General features: G+C 43.4%; 1 protein-coding gene across 1 annotated transcript; it reads right to left on the reverse strand.

Annotated features, from left to right (window-relative positions):
* Positions 1 to 632: 632 nt before the first annotated feature.
* C8H2orf80 (chromosome 8 C2orf80 homolog) lies at positions 633 to 13,671 on the reverse strand. The gene is made up of 7 exons (XM_007188009.3): positions 13,631 to 13,671; positions 11,791 to 11,872; positions 9,435 to 9,517; positions 7,789 to 7,876; positions 7,329 to 7,400; positions 1,009 to 1,096; positions 633 to 718 (listed from the first exon to the last, which is right to left on the reverse strand). Exons 1-7 carry the CDS (start codon positions 13,669 to 13,671, stop codon positions 633 to 635), a joined length of 540 nt encoding a protein of 179 aa, XP_007188071.3.
* Positions 13,672 to 17,856: the final 4,185 nt, after the last annotated feature.

Below are 17,856 nucleotides of genomic sequence, written 5' to 3' on the forward strand. Positions count from 1 at the left end.
GGCAAAGAACCCTCCTTTCTTTCTCCTTACTTCCCAGCCCTGTCCATCTCTGACCATTCTCTGAATTCTGAAGCATAAATGTCCAAGGAATTAGATGGGCAGGGCAGAAGCAGCAGAGATGCAAAGCAGGCAAAGATAAAATTTTCATTAGTGAGAAAGGGACCAAGAATAGGAACATTTGACACAGATATTAATACAAATCCTCTCCTCAACACACTTATTTGAATCAACAGAATAATAGCTGATTAACTGTGGATAGTATTTCTCAAATGCTAAAAAGATAATAATGGTCAATATTTATTTAGGATTTACTCTGTTCTAATCTCTTTTTTTTGTTCTAATCTCTTAACATGCATAATATCAGTTAATCATTTCAACGACCTTAAGAGGTAAGTACCATTATTCTTCCCATTTTGCAGAGGAGGAGAGGTTAAGCAACTTGCCCAAAGTCATACAGCTGGTATATTATATAGCGGGTTTTAGTTTCAAACCCAGAGCATCTAACTCCCAAAGGCCAGACTTTTAGCCACAATATAAGTAAAGTACTCCCCAAACACCTGGTATCAGTTTGGTTCAGTTTGCATTTTTAGACCTACTTTGTTCTTTGGCTGTGTGTCCAAAGATAAATTATTTTATGGTTTCCATTCTGTGACATTTGTTTCCTTTGTAGAGCTGCTGGTGGCATTTTGATTCGTTGCTCCCCTTCTTAACTTGACACCTAGAGACACATGTAGTAATCATGTCTATATAAAAACATTTTTAAAAATGAGTCCACCTCAGTTTTAGATCCTTCCCTTCTAGGGTGCTTTGCTTCCATCACCAAAATTTCTGAGAAATGACTTCCCTGATTTCAATGATGGAGGGAAATCAAGTCATAAATGCTCCTGATTCTTTTAAATTCCACCAGACAGAAAGATGTTTTTACCATAACAACTTTGACCTTACTTTGTAAGTACATCTCCTAGTTTTACTTAAATTTTTCTAAGCAATGGAAGTAAACAGGCTTACTCTGTTTGCGGGCATATTCTGCTGCTTTGGGTGCTGTTAACATGGCAAAAGGGTGCAAGGAGAGGTGGAAGGGTGGAGCTCTGGGAACCTGAAAAAAAAAAACAGTTCTACTTTTAAAAGCTGCACCCACTTCGTGCTGTCAGCAGCTGCTGGTTATAGCACTTGTTTCAGGACTCGGCCTGTTTCCCCAACCCACCGTCCTGACACGTTACTAACAGTTGAGGATCATGTTTCATGGGTCATGCACTTTCCCACGCTGCCTTTTGTTGCCGTTCTTTGCCTAGAATGTTCTTTCACACAATGATGCTCTTCACATGGTTCCCTTTACCTGGAATAGCTTTTTCCTCCTCTTCTGCCTAGAGGCTCCTACTTTTCCTTTGAGATGTGGCTCATACATCACCTTTTCTGGGAAACTGGCCCCGATGTCTCCCCACCTCCCCTCTCCAGTACTGGCACCCCACCCCCCCATCCCGTCCTAAGGCCAAATTATTATTATTTTAATGAATTAATTTATTTATGGCTGTGTTGGGTCTTCGTTTCTGTGCGAGGGCTTTCTCTAGTTGTGGCAAGCGGAGACCACTCTTCATCGCGGTGCGCGGGCTTCTCATTGTCGTGGCTTCTCTTGTTGCGGAGCACAGGCTCCAGACGCGCAGGCTCAGTTGTTGTGGCTCACGGGCCCAGTTGCTCCGCGGCATGTGGGATCTTCCCAGACCAGGGCTCGAACCCGTGTCCCCTGCATTGGCAGGCAGATTCTCAACCACTGTGCCACCAGGGAAGCCCAAGGCCAAATTATTGACTCACTCATCTGTGAACTCAAAACACATCGTCACATAGAACACCCCCAGTGTGCAATAGTTATAACCCACTGTCTGCTGCATTGCACCGGAAACTTCCTCAAGGTTAGGACTGTCTCTTCAATCTTTCATTCATTCAACAAGTTTCCAGTGAGCACTACTGTGGGTCAGGCCCTGTTTTAGGAGCTGTGGTTGGTAAGACAGACAAGGTTCCTGCCTTTCCCGGGCTGAGTGAGGAGAAAAAAACCAATAAACTATTAGACAACCAGGGTAACTACACATTGTGATAAGTTTAATCAACTAAACCAGAGAACGTGCTAGCAAGTTACTGGGCAACCACCACCTCACACAGAAAGGACAGAAAATTTGGATTAAACAATAAATGAGGTCGTGCTGTCTTTATAGACAGGACAGCTTATAGCCACCTCAGCCGGGCACGTCTAGATTTGACCTCAGCCTTTTATTCAAATGGCAAACACATTTATTGAGAGTTTGTGTCATATCCAGCATTGTAAAGAATTAAACATAAGCATGAATGATGGCTTCTGACCTCAGGAAGCATGTAATCTATTCAGAAAGGTGACCCTAAAACACAGAAAGTAATTAAAAGGAGGCTTTGTATCTGTGTGGAGCAAGCGTGGCTGTGATAACAGCCCTGCAGGATGATACATGCCGCGTGTAAGAAAGAGAACCAGCTCGTATGGCATCCCTGATGCAGTTTCTACACTTAGAAGACTCAAGACAGGCTTTTGCAGGGAATTCCCTGGTGGTCCAGTGGTTAGGACTTGGCACTTTCACTGCTGTGGCCTGGGTTCCAGGGAACTAAGAGCCTGCAAGCCGCGTGGCATGGCCAAAAAAAAAAAAAAAAAGACAGGCTTTTCCTTGTTCACTGGAGAAGAGAGAACCCGAGGATTTTAAAGGTCACTTCCAGTTCACATATTCTATGACTCCTGATAATCTGATGATTCATGCAAGCAGTTAATATAGCTTCCTGCGTGGTTTATAAGAAAAATTATTTTTCAAGTAGGATGACATTGAAATCCTAAACCTAGAGTTAATCGTATGCTCTTTTTTTACTTCAAAGTTACTTACTGATATCTTCAGTGTACCACACAGCTAGCAAGTGACAGAGCTGGGACTAGACACCAGTCTGTTTGCCTCTGAAGAGCTTGCTTTGGACTCTGGATGTAAGTCTGGATAGAGTGAAATGATGGCTGGTCAGACACTAGGGTGTGGAAAGAAGAGATTCTGGTGTTCTCTAGTTACCTGCCTTTGTCTTTTTCCTCTCTCTGTTACACCAGTTTTCACTCTCTCTGCCCCCCTTTCCTTTTCCCCTCTTTCTCTGTCAAAGGGAGCTGAAGAATATTTTTATTGTTTGCTTTATTTGTTGAAGGAAGATTTATGCTCCTTTTTCTTCAGTTTAAAATTGACTAGGACCTCTTATATTTATCTGAAGCTAACTGCAAATAACTCTCACTTGTGTGAAGTTCTTAGTTAAATTTTTTTTCCCTATGGGTCCATGTTCCTCAGCAGAAAAATGGCTCCCTCTCGGCCAAAACCAGCTCCCTATCGGAAGTAGAACGCGAAGCTTAACAGAATTGAACAATTCTGAGTCCAGGAGGCCTTTCTGTCACTAGGTGGCAGCAAATAGTCCTGAAGAAAGCCATCAAGCCCACACACAGTACCCATGTGCTACCAAAGTGGCCAACTCCAGCGGCCAGAAATTCTACATAATCTGTTTAGTATTCAACAGAGCTTTAAGCTCTTGCGTGGGAAGGATTTTAGCTGTTGCTTAGGAGACATTTTATCTGAAGGAATCAAAAGTGATTCATATACATGCAGCAGTTAGAGAGGAACCTTTGTCAATAACTATTTTTTTTTTGAACAACCACACCTCCTAGTTAAAACCATTGTTTTGAAGTTATGTTAAATCCCAAAGGACTGTTTTAAAATAGCTCTTACAATTTAATCTTTGAAATGCTCCGTTTCCATTAAGAGGTCCTGCTAATTCTTTAAGATGTGGAGGGGGTGACTGAGTAGAGCCGACGTGTAGCCACAAGAGAAAGGCCTGAGCTGGCATCCTTGAGGCAGTGAGGAGCTTGTGGGGTCCACAGGGGTAGATGATCCTCAGATGCTTATATCTGTAGCTCACATCATCTCATACCCTTTGTGAGAATTTGTTATCTAAAATAGGCAAGGTTTATAATGTATTAATAATACAATGGATGCTTGATGAGCTATTTAATTTTTGAATATTTAGAGACGTGGTTCTTAACTAGCTGTGAGTTTGCCTCTTAGTGGACATTTGGCAACGTTGAAAGACACTTTTAGTTGTCACATCACGGGGCAGGAGTGGGAAGCTCTTGGCATCTAATGGATAGAGGCCAGGGATGCTGTTAAACATCCCACAATGCACTGGACAGCCCCGAATCCACCCCCTACACACACAACAAAGAATTATCTGACCCAAAATGTTGAGAAACCCTGATTTAGAGGAATATAGAGGAAATCAGATACACCCCCTTCTCCCTGGGTACCAGAACCTTAAACATAGCTATTATTTTGAGGTTACCATGTGCCAACCACTAAGGGCTTTACTGATATAACTCACCTCATTTCCCACAGAAACCCCATCTTCTGGTCCCTGTGTTTACAAATGAAATCCAGGCTGATAGAGCTTAGAAGACTTGCCCAGGATTAATCTGCTGGTAGCTGGTAGAGCTGGGGTTCGAACCCAGGCTACCTGGCTCTAGGATCCTCATACTTAACCCTCACACAAATGGCCTTTCATGTACAGGACACTCACATTCTGTAACAATAAACAAACTCAGGTCTTTGAAGGAAAGCCCCTGAAACCCAGTCCCCCTAAAACCGAGTTCCTCTGCTGAGTTATGATTAACCTCTCTATCCAAAACATTATTCCGTTTCTTGTCCAACACCCGTTCCCCTCAAGATTGAGGAGTATCAAAGAAAAGGGGGGATTGACACCGAGCAGGACCCTGTGGAGCTCTCCTGGACACCAAAGCCTTTCCATGTCCCCCGTTTTGTGTTTGTAGAAAAAAAGCATCAGACATTCCCTGAGTTCCAAAGGGCAGATTCAAACAGTTACCAATGAGGGGAGTAACTGAACGCCGAGAGAGAATAGTAGTGCAGAGATGGGGGCTGGTCCTGGTTCCTCTTCAGGGGATGTGCATGGCAACCTGATACGTATCTCTGAGTTTCTCTGTGGGAACTAAGGCTCCCACCCAGGGGGAGGAGGTCACTTCAGGCTGAGCACGAGCACATGGACCCCAGACTGGTTGGAACCAGAAGGCTGATGGCTGAGATTCCCAGAACACCACCCAGTTACCTCATCACCAACCAGTCAGAGGAGGGTTACATACTCTGCAGCCCTCCCCACAAATTTTGCCTATAAAAACGTCTTCCCTGAAACCCATCAGGGAGTTCGGGTCTTTTGAGCCTAAGGTGCCCCATTCTCTTTGCTCAGCCCTGCAATAAACTTTGCTCTGCTCCAAACTTAGACGTTTCGGTCATTTGGTCTCACTGTGCATCAGGCACGTGAACTTGAGTTCGACAACACCCCCTCTCTGAGGATACGATTTATTTCCCTGCAGAACTGGTCATTATGTAGTCTACCTGTACATCTGGACTTTTTATTATTGGTGACTGATTGTGAAGACAGAGACTGTGAAGAACAGAGAAGGTGCTAAATAAAGGCTCTTTAATGAATGAGTGAAAGGCCGGATGGATGGATAGAGATTGGCCAGCCCACTCTAAACAGTGCGGCTTCCTGTTCTGGCCCCTTTAATGAACCTGGCTCATCTGAGCTACTGTGACACCCATGTTTACAAACCTTCTTGATGGATAACCCAGCTAAGACTGGAGAGGTTCACGGTGACATTCCCTCCAGGATGTGATTTTCCGTATTTGCTCTCTGGCCACTTGAGCTGAGACCAACCAACCAGAGGTGCCTGCGGCCTGCTCTAGACCTCTCCCAGGCACAGAAGATGAAGGGGGAGAAAACACAATGTCTGAAGCAGAGGAGCTTGGGCTCAGATATTTATATGTATGTGTTGGCGGGGAGGGTTTGAGGAAAGGGGAGAAGAGGGCAGCCTGGAAGGGAGAAAGCTGCAGAAAAAACAAACAGGAATGAAGCAGCATGGTTTGCTTGTCTCTGTAAGAACACAAAAGAGCTGGGCTTTCTTTAAAAGCCAAGAACAGCTTGGGTCTCTGAGGAGCACTGAGTCTGGGGTGGCTTATACCTCAGCCAAGGTAGAATGTCAGCTCCAAGATATGAGATCCATGAGAAAGTCATCTTTTCTGACTCACCCACCCTTGTATCCCTGCACCTACAACTATATTGAATGAACGAGTGAGTGAATGAATGAATGAATGAATGGATAGAGTTGAAACCAGAGTGATCAGAGAGGAGGTGCTGATTTCCTCTGTAATCAAGGGAACTTGAGTCCCAGGATCAGGCCAGCTTACATACGGATTAAGGTGAGAGGGCCATTGGATTCAGTTACAACACTTCTGAGTAAATGCTTGACTCCTAAGCTGGCCCTGGTGGACTCTTTCCTTTATAGGACCCCACTGTCTGCAGTATGGTCTGCTGGTAAGAGAACAAAGGATGCAGGCATTCCTGTGGCTGTAGCCCTGCCCCTGCCCTCGCCTCCCATCCAAATCCTGGTGGAGGGCATTGAAAGCAACTGTGTGAGCAGAAGTCCTCGTGTGAGGGTGTGGGTTCTCCCTGCTTCCTTCCCTGACTCCCTCCCACTACACATCCCTGCCAATCCCACCGCATCTGCCCTTTCTTCTTCCCTTTTCTAGAAGTATCTAAAGGGATCAGTAGTTCACCTCTAAATAGAAGCCTATATTTTAAATGTTTACTAAAGGTTCATACATTCATGAACAGCAAAACCTGAACTGACCATAAAGATCATTCAGAATACTCCATTTTTGTTTTTGTTTTTTTAAGATTAGTATATGGAAGCCCAAAGAGGGAAAGGGACCCAGTCAGAACTCACCCTGGGTCTCTGGACTCCCAGATCATTAGTGCTTCTATTAGACTGACTTCCAAGTAGTCTTGTGGGCAGGAGAAATGTGGCAGCAGTAAACTAGATAATTTCTCATGAGAATGAATGTTGTAGATCTTGTCCTAGTGCTAGAAGTTATAGTACATCAAACAAGAGGAGCGCTTGGACTTACCGGATCCACATTATGAAAGGTGTAAGTGAGAAATTCTGTTAATCAGAGACAGAGGCAGAGTCTAGACTCTAAGCCTGGTGCTCTATTGGCTGCCTCTATTTGGCCTTCCATAAACTGCATTTGGTATTATGAATATAGTCCTCTACATAAGGAAAGCATCTTACATTTATTACCCAGGTAAGATATGGCTACATCTGGTTTTATCCATCACGATATAAAACTGTTATTTCATGCCTGGAAATGCAACATTATGAATTCATAAAATAAAGAAATTCTCTCTAAAAATCCCTTATATTGATAGTCTCAGGTCGTCCCTACCTTGGTAGCACCAGAATTGGTAGAAGAATCAGCCCCATAAATTTTAAAGACTTCCTCAATTGGGATACTGTTCTGTTAAACAACAATGACAATAACAAAAATGTATTATCATACCATGGCTTTTCTTTTATTACAAAACAAAGCTATTATAGCTCCCATATATCCAGTACCATGCCTGGAGAGCATGGGCACCAAATAAATGACTTCTAAATAAATGGATAAATCACAGTATCCTAATACCAATTATCTATGTGTTATTTTTTCCCCTTAAATAAATGTTTTCACAATACAATATAGAAGTCAGACTTTTTATTAATCTTTAAAAATAAAAATTTAATATTAGTAAATTCTACATATTTAGAAACATTGGTTGAAAAAGTAAGATAAATACTCATTAATATGAAAATACACATTGCAGATACAAAATCTCCATGTATGCAAATAATGTTCTTTTCCTTACCATTAAGATTCCAGCATAAGATGATAAAATCATTGCTTCTCGTTCTCTGTGGTTTGGATATATGGGTCTACCCCGAAATGGCATTTTCCTAAGGGGGAATATGAATAAATAAGAATGGAGGGTTTATTCTTGTTTTGTTTGACACCTGCTAAGGTTGTAACAATAATCATAAGTAATAAGTAATTACCAATGGCTGTGTGCTATGCTATTCACAAAATTGATATGATTAATCCATCATCAGTAAAGTGTACACTTTGAATTTTGAATCTTCCAACAGTGATGACGAATTTGCCCTCATCTATCCAAATTTCTGCAGCTATCAAACCCTGGCGGACTGGCCACTATGGTGGAAAATTGTGGTTTCGCCAACCTATATCCTTTCCCCTTCTTGTGGCAGTTTGCTTGGGGGTAACTGCCTTAACCCCCTGTAAGCCTGTAAGCTTCTAGGGAAGCTGATGACACCCCTAGATTCCAAGGTTGGAAAACACACTGTGGCCTAAATTAGCTAGCACCCCCAGATAAGTCAGAGCAAACAGAGCCATTGAGACACAATTCTGTGATTTTTAAAAAGTCCATTCTCCCCTGGCCTGAATGTCGTGATAAAGTGGTGTGAAACTAGGAATAGCGTCCATCCAGAGGAAATAGCCAAGAGGTAGATCCTGATGACTTGGTTTGAGTTTTGAATTAAGCCATGCCTAATGAGGACCTAGCCATGGACTTTCCAGATACAGAGGCAATAAATCTCTCCTCCCTCTCTCCTTTTTTTTTTTTTTTTAAAGTTTTACTTGATTTTATTTATTTATTTATTTTATTTTTGGCTGTGTTGGGTCTTCGGTTCGTGCGAGGGCTTTCTCCAGTTGCGGCAAGCGGGGGCCACTCTTCATCGCGGTGCGGGGACCGCTCTTCATCGCGGTGCGCGGGCCTTTCTCTATCGCGGCCCCTCCCGTCGCGGGGCACAGGCTCCAGACGCGCAGGCTCAGCAATTGTGGCTCACGGGCCCAGCTGCTCCGTGGCATGTGGGATCTTCCCAGACCAGGGCTCGAACCCGTGTCCCCTGCATTAGCAGGCAGATTCTCAACCACTGCGCCACCAGGGAAGCCCCCTCTCTCCTTTTTAAAATTTATTTATTTTTTTGCTTAAGTCCGTTTAAACTGGATTTTCTGCTTATTACAACTAAATACTAACTGATACAACCATTCAGCACCAGGTGTGTGTTCTAAAGCCACAGAGCAGAAAAAACAGCTGGCCTCCAGAACAAGCGATTCAATCCTGGCTTCATTAGTTTCATGATCTTCCTAATTGAATGGGTCTGCTCGGCACATGTGGGAGAAGATGCCAATAATCCCGGCAAGGATTCCAGCAGTGGTGATTCAAGCCGCTCAGCTCAGGTGCACATCTGGTTAAATGCTTAAGAAGTTGTGTTTAATAGTTCTTAGGAAAAGATTGCAGCCTTACCCACAGAACTGATCATTTTTTTAAAAAAAGTCAAGGCACGTACACAATAAAGCACAGTTGTATTTCTAAGGCAGAACATTTTCTAGTTGGAGAGGGATACGTACCCCATAGTATTTTTAAATCTGAGTGCCTTGTGGTGAACTTCCTCTGTCATTACTCACAGTTAAAAAAAAAAAAACTATTCAACTTACACTTTCTTCCACTGCAGCCAAGTTAAGTCTTCTGAGTGATCCAGCCACTGCAAAGCAACATTGATGGCCAAGTCATAGTGTGCCTGGAAAGAGGAAGCACAGACAGCAAAGGAACGGGCTGAGACATTGGCCGAAGCACGTGCTAGGCACAATGACAATGGCACTGCTAAGCCTATTCTACTCGTTTGTCATGTCCACAAAGGTGAGGATCACCAGCTGTGTCCAGTAACCTGATGCTCGGGCAGAAATAACTAGCATTCTTCAGGCATTACATTTATCTCCCACTAGAGCAGTGTGTGTGTATGTGTGTGTGTGTGTGTGTGTGTGTGTGTGTGCGCGCGTGAGCCAAAAATGAAAAGATAGATTCATGGAATACTAAACTGGGAATCAGGGAATCTGGGTTCAAATCTAGGTATTGCCAACAACTCATGGTACTATATCCTTGGGTGAGCAATTACTGTTCTCTGGGCCGCAGTTTCCTTGAATTTTAAAATAGAAAAAGGGGAAGATAGAGGAAGAGGGACACAGAGAACAATTTCTATTAATTTATTTATTTATATTTTTGGCTGTGTTGGGTCTTCGTTTCTGTGCGAGGGCTTCCTCTAGTTACGGCAAGTGGGGGCCACTCTTCATCGCGGTGCGCGGGCCTCTCACTATCGCGGCCTCTCTTGTTGCGGAGCACAGGCTCCAGACGCGCAGGCTCAGTAATTGTGGCTCACGGGCCTAGTTGCTCCGCGGCATGTGGGATCTTCCCAGACCAGGGCTCGAACCCGTGTCCCCTGCATTGGCAGGCAGACTCTCAACCACTGCGCCACCAGGGAAGCCCCGAGAACAATTTCTAATTCTGTGGAACCTCAGAACTGAGCGCCCAGGGTCACAGGGGAGGTGGTGTGTCCATCTGAGGAGTTTGGGGAATCCCGGGAGGCTTCAGAGAGGAGGCGTCAGTGGAGCTGGGGCTTGGGGGATGAGGAGAATTTCTACAGGTGGAGAAGGACCTCCCAGGAGGAGGGTCCAGCGGAAGCAGAGAACTGGAGGTAGGCCAAGTGACTTTCTAAGAGTCTTATATGTGGTAAAAAGCTGAGGACCAATTCCATGTTCATTCCTATCCTCCCCACTACCTTTTCCTGATAATTTCTAAGCATATTTGCCATTTATCTATCAAAACATTCCTTTTCTCCTCCCCACCCCCAACCCCAGAAAAAGGAAGGTCAGTTTTGTTTTTGTGTTTGTAGATGGGTTCCAAGGTTCTATGTAACTCTAACATTGTGTAAACAATGTAATTATAACAATGTAATTATTTCTTTCAGGGACTGAACCAAAGTGAAAAGGAAGGAAGGGAGGGAGGGAGGGAGGAAAGAAGAAAGAAAGAAAGAAAGAAAGAAAGAAAGAAAGAAAGAAAGAAAGAAAGAAAGAAAGAAAGAAAGAAAGAAAGGAAGGAAGGAAGGAAGAAAGAAAGAAAAGGAGGAAAGAAAGAAGGAAGGTAGGAAGGTAGGAAGGAAGGAAGGAAGGACCGTGCTCACTTGTTGAAACCTAATACGAAGATTGATGCCTGGACCAGCATGCCTGGCATCACCTGTTTGCTCATTAGAAATGCAAATTTCCAGCCCCAGCCCTGAACCCCTTAATCAAAATGGTCTTGTAATAAGACCTCATTAAAGTTTGAGAAGCACTTATCTAATTGATTTAATTTCTCCATTTAATATGTGCACAGAGAAGTAGTTTAGAACACCAAGCCTTAACTGCTCATTCAGCTCCAGAGAAATCAGACAGGGAAGGGGAGGGGGCGGGGAGGGACAGGTGATTTCTTCTTCCTCATTAGTGCAAGAAGAGTAAATGGGTAGCATAAAAAAGCTGAGGGTTTACTAATCTCTTTTGAATTAGATCTTTACATAGCTTCCTTAATTTATGTGAAGTGAACTTTGATTACATAGTATGAACCTGAGTTTCAACATGTAAAATATAATAAAAAAGGATTTTAGGATTATTCAATTATTTGGTTTTCTCCATAAATGGTAAAAAATTATATTTGAGAACTACACGATAGTTAATCTTGTCAACAAGCTTTTAACATCATGTCTGTCACATTTAATCTTGCACTCGTTTTGCTTTTAAATCTTTTCTCTCCTAATAGTAAATAAAGAGCAAAAGTCTCATGACTTTAATTTCCTCATTCTTTTTGTTTCAGTTTAATGAGTTGAAAAGACCACATGGACAATCCTAGGTTGAGAAGATGAGGAAGAGGACATTCTGGGGGGATCAAGATTAGCCTTGCTTATGATAGATATTAGATCCTTGTTCTGTCCCCATAATACACAAATGACACGGATGTGACTCGTGGCAGCATGCCTTTCTTTACCATATCATCTAGAAAGGTGAGTTGCCTTCTTCCTTTTGGGTCAAATTCATTTTCCCGAAGTCTGATGCCAATATAATCTCCCCTTAAAAGCAAGAGAGCAGGATTGAACCAGCAGGAAAGACATGGGAGCACGGTCTGCAGAAGAACATTCCTTCCCCATCCCTCCCTCCTCCACCAAATACAAGCGAAGTCACCGATGGCTCTGGTAGCTGAGTTAATATTCATTTTGATTTAAACGGCCATTCTGCAACCCTGCAGGTTTAAAGTGTCTAACCATCATGAACAAATCACATTTATCGTAAAATTAAACTCACATAGAACCGAATTTCTAGGAAAGCAGGGAGTATGATAAATCCCCAAAGGCAGAACAGATTTTACAAAACCGAAAGGATTGAGACCCACTATTTAAAATAAAGATTCCCTTGCTGCCCTTGCTAAATTCAGGCAGGATGTCCAAAGTTGATAACTTCCAGATATATGATATTCCGTACAGATGTGTTCTTTTGTCTGAAGGCTTCTTTCCCATTAGAATGCAAATACCATTAGGAGGAGTTATGTGTAAAAACATATTAGTGATTCTACTTTAGTGTATCCTTATCAGAGCCTTTCCTAACAGACTTTTAATAAGGGGAGGGTAGAATAAGGGCCCTGGGAGGTGAATAGAAAGTCGTACTACCCTGGGAAAGTCAAGAAGAGGGAATGGATGTAGGAAAAAGGACTCTGGGGTCTCCAAGGTCGATCTCACAATGTTACATAAGGACAGTTCTGTTTGTCAAGGACTTTACCAAACACATTGGGCAAGTTCCTATGCTGGGGATAAATTTGCTTTGGGGTTCCAAAAGCCCTTCTTCTGAGTCGTTAAGTTATTCTAGATTGATAAAAATTCTTGAAATTTTGCTTTGTAATTCCAAGGCACTTTAAAGTAGCCTAAATAGATTCTTTGGGTAAAATTAAACTATGTATATATAAACAATTATATTTATATCAGTCTTGAAATTCCAGTTCTTTGGATGAGATATGCAGAGGAACTGGCATTCCTAATTATGGTTTGTTCTTTATTATGTTGAGCTCTAAACACATACATGTAAACATGTGTGAATTCATACATAGTTTACTGCAGCATTTCTTAAAGAACTTGTTAAAAGATAATTATCTTAGTAGGCAGAGAAAGGGCATTTACTGGGGACTATGATAAGGTCTCTAATAAAAGGGTATTATTGTTGTGCCTATAATCATGAAATAGAACATAATAACCTTTTTCTCCTCTTTTTATATGGTCTGTGATTTTCACCAACCTCTTACCAAAGTACCAAGTCAAAGAAAAGCTAGCACAGGCGGAAAAAAATTTCCATGGGAAAACTTAATGTTTTCTTTATGTGTTTAAAACAAAGTTCAGAGGGCAGAAAATGGAGATGAATTATTTAATCAATAAGCCTGACAATAGAAGAAGCAGAGTCTGCAATTTAAATGCTGGGCCCTTGGGTACATTTTTCCAGAAATCTCTCCTATATCTTTTACCAGTCGGGCCCTTTGAAAGGCATACCCTGCCCAGCACAGGCTGGGACTGTGGGCTCAGATCTTTGACTCTAGAATGGGGATGCCTCAGATGTGCACGCTACTGGCAGAAACATCCTCCCAAGAGATTCAGCATCCTGCTTTGCACCACATGTGAGGCCTCTTGGGCAGGAGACAGAGGCCAGATCATCCGGCTTTCTCCTATAGCCCAGGAACAGATTCTTCCTTAGGTTTTTACCCCACTGCCAATATCCAGACCATCTATGACATAAACCCCACCAAATGCTCAGTGCAGTAAATGTAAGTTATTCTCAATCAGACTTACAGGAGTTTTTTCATTTCCTTCTTTAGTAGTCTTCTTTCCATGATTAAAGGCTTATCCAGCTGAGCAGGTATCTGCAGCTACACTGCACCTGTTTTCCTTTGGAAAGACCCAGCCTCTCTGAGCCTAGAAGCTACAGCAGCAAATCAGAGAGAATTTGAGTTAGGGATGCTATCACTCCTAATACCAGTCATGGAGTCCTAGGCTCTGGAAGGGATCCGAGAGTGTGCAGGCCTCTTATCCAGCAGGTTCCAGGTCAGAAAGCTGTCTGGAGGCCAGTGCACTGTACCTTGAGTTTATCTGACACCTCTTATTCCTTCCACACTGTCCCAGTATTCATCACTTACTTATTCTTGCCATAACCTTGCAAATATCAATAAAACAGACACAGCTCATGTAATCATGGATGAGACTATCTAGACAAAACCATCCAAATAAAGATGGTTTGTGATCTGATTATGTTTGAGTTCTGTGTGCCTTCAACATAGTGACTCTCCATGAACCTGCCTGGTTCCCCGCTCATGCTGGAGGTTTCTATAGAACCCATGTACAACTTCCTATGGCTAGCAGGTCCTGGTAAGAACGTGTGGTGATGGCAAAGGTGAGGCCATACCTTCAGTTCTCACCCCCACATTGAACCAGAAATTGACGTTCAGGTGATGGGGTCAAAGGGGGCCTGAAGTCACAAAAAGGAGTTAATTTTAGAAATCATCACTATTGAATGGAGTGCCCAGGGAGAGGTATAAATGGGATATCAACTTTATCTGCAATGTTTTGTTTCTTAAAAAAGATTTAAAGCAAGTTGTAATGGTTAATTAATTTTATGTGTCAGCTTGGCTGGGCCACTGTGCTCAGATATTTGGTCAAACATTATTCTGATTCTTTTTGTGAAAGTGTTTTCTGGACGAGATCAGCATTTAAATCAGTAGACTTTGAGTAAAGCAGATTACTCTCCATTATGTGGGTGGGCCTCATCCAATCAGTTGAAGGCCTTAAAAGAACAAAGGCTAACCTTTCCTGAGCAAGAGGGAATTCTGCCAGCAGACCGCCTTCAGACTTGAATTGCAACTCTTCCTTGAGTCTCAATCCTGCCAGCCTACCCCATCAGATTTTGGACTGGTCAAGCCACCACAATCACATGAGCCTATTCAGTAAACTAATTTTCTCTTTACGTATATATACACATCCTGTTGTTTCTGTTTCTCTGGAGAACCCTGACTAATACACATATAAGAAAATTGTTAACATTTGTTGTCTCTGGGATGATAGGTCCATAGATGTTCATTATATTACCTTCTGTACTTTTGAAATTATGCACATGTTTTTAAATCACTACTCTGAAATGGTTGGGGAAAAAAACTTTAGAAACTTTTTTTTAATTGTAGCATATAAACATTAAACTTTATTCGATTCAGCTCTCCAACAATAATCAGAGAGGAAACAGGATGCCACTGATTTCAATAATTTCTTCACCGAATTGGTTTAATTATTTTGGACCATTCTTGCTGTGGTTACATCTGCTAAAGCCTTGGATGGGATGTAAAAAAGGAAATAAAGTCAGAGCATTCCATAGGAACGGCTTAACTATAAAGAGAGTAATGTTGCGCCCTATAGGAGAATCAATTGGGAGAGGACACTGCAAGCCAGAAAGGTTGCCCGGTGTCCTAGACAAGGAAAAGTGCTGCACCTGGGGAGGCCAGACACCAGAATGTGGAGTCCACTCCACCGCTGACTGCTGTGGCCGTGGCCGTGGCCGTGGCCAAGCCTCCTGGCTCTTCTGCACCGCAGTCTCAGGTGTCATCTGAAACGTGATGAACCTGGTTAACATCACCCAGAGCACCTTTCACCCTAACATTCCACAACTCCACAAGGGCTGGCATGTGCTATCATTCTTCTAACTCAAAAATTTAAAAAACATTTGTTGGTAGAACATTTGTTCTACCTCAGTTCCTTGACTGGGGTGGGGGAGTGGCACTTCCTTAGCTTAGATGCCTTTTTAAAAAGCAAAAGATTTAGCATTTGCTCTAACCTATTCTTGTTTTGTAATTCTGAGCCAGTCCTTTGAATTTCAGAAACACCAATTATACAATGTGAGTCTCTTGGCTCTTGGGACACCTTCCTCTTAGACCCATTCTTCCTCCCCCTTACCACTCAATGTGGCATAATATGCAAAGATTTTTTTTTTCCGGCCTTACCACACGGCTTGCGGGATCTTAGTTCCCTGACCAGGGAATGAACCCGCACCCTCAGCAGTGAAAGCACAGAGTCCTAGCCACTGGACAGCCAGGGAATTCTCATAAAGATTTTTAAAATATGAGCATCTTCCATTCCCACTAGGCTGGAGGTTAGGAGACCCTGTGAGGCTACCTTGGACGAGTTCATTTTCCTCTCTGTGTTTTTGTGTGTCCTCCTCTGTAAAAAAAGCACTGAATGATTGAAGAGGTTTCTGCCAACTGTCCAGTTCAGTGACTTCCATGCATTGAGTATCTGTGCCTGGTTGAAAGAGGACCATTTGCACAGACTCTGTTCAGCTTAGATTTGAATTCAGCCAGTTGCCCCTCTTTTCTGTCTATAGAGTTTTAATGAAAACAAGACTCTGGCTGGAAATACACATAAAAGAGCTGCTGGAAAGATGTCAGCTGCCTCATGCATTAGCTGTTTCATAGAAACCAACCCCCCCAGAAGTCACAGCCCCCATTTTCTATAGGAATATCGTGCCCTGAAGCAAATCTGCACACTCCCTGCAGGTCCCCGCTCTGCACCCCGGCATCTATGGTACAGGTCCTTCAGACCGTGTTCTATTAACACATTCCCCTTTCAGAATCTCTCACCAACCGAGTGATCTCAGTGCTTCTGTTCTCTCCCTGCTTCCGGAGGCGTGCTTGAGCATCCACTGGGCTGGGGCTCACAGGCATCCGGAAAATAGATGCTTTTTGTTTGGTTGCTAGGAAACGGTGACTGAATGAAAATAGTTTGTTTTTTAAATACACCCACACTCCCTGAAGGGGGAGAAAAAGTCATACATTTGGGACAGGAGTATGATCCTGACCTGAAGTTCACAGATCTTTTTATCTGAGCAGGCTTCAGTTTCCCATCTAAATGATTCATGGAAAGCTGAGAGCATGCGAGCCGTCCACCTCCCCCAGGGGTTTTTGTAGCGCTCGGCTGCAGACTCAGGAGTCAACTGACCAAGCGAGGATTTCTGGGGGAGCCAGTGAACCTCTGGCTCCCCACAGGTAGGCTGATTCTACTCGGTGACCGTAGACATGGGGCAGGGGAAATCCTGAACAACTGTCACCATTTCTCTCCTGCCAAGTGGTCTCCCTGCTCACACACTTGCTTCCTCATCTGGAACACTTCCTCCCTTGCTTAAAGCTTGCTGATGATTTCCCGTTGCCCTTAGAGGAAGATCTAAACTCCTAACCGTGGCCTGTGAGTGAGTGTCCTCCATGCCCTTGGACAGGGGCAGACTGTCACTCTGGCCCATCTAGTCCTGGGTGTCTGTTATCATTACCACTTAACTCTCTTTTCCGCCCCTCTGCACCGTCCAAGTCTCTCATCTACCTGATATCTCAGGTGTTCTGTGAATGACAGTAACACTCTAGATTTGGACTTTTATAGACTAGTTGTTCACTCCATCTTGAATTTATATTGTACTCAGAACATTCCAGGTTTTGTGAGCCTGAAGTTTATACAATTTGGGGACTCTCTTTAAGACAAAGAATGCAAAAATGTGAATACAAGATTGAATGTTTATTTAGAACTATTAATCACCACAAGTTACACATTTGAAAGAGCTAACAAATACCACAAACATTAAAAATAAAGAGGGGCTTCCCTGGTGGCGCAGTGGTTGAGAGTCTGCCTGCTAGTGCGGGGGACACGGGTTCGAGCCCTGGCCTGGGAGGATCCCACATGCCACGGAGCGGCTGGGCCCGTGAGCCACAACTGCTGAGCCTGCGCGTCTGGAGCCTGTGCTCCGCAACGAGAGAGGCCGCGACGGTGAGAGGCCCGCGCATCGCGATGAGGAGTGGCCCCCGCTTGCCACAACTGGAGAAAGCCCTCGCACAGAAACGAAGACCCAACACAGCCAAAATCAATCAATCAATCAATCAATCAAACATACGCATCTCGTCTGGAGCCTGTGCTCCGCAACAAGAGAGGCCGCGGTAGTGAGAGGCCCGCGCACCGCGATGAAGAGTGGCCTCCGCTTGCCGCAACTGGAGAGG

Source organism: Balaenoptera acutorostrata, chromosome 8 (assembly GCF_949987535.1).
Source record: "Balaenoptera acutorostrata chromosome 8, mBalAcu1.1, whole genome shotgun sequence".
Taxonomy (NCBI): Eukaryota; Metazoa; Chordata; class Mammalia; order Artiodactyla; family Balaenopteridae; genus Balaenoptera; species Balaenoptera acutorostrata.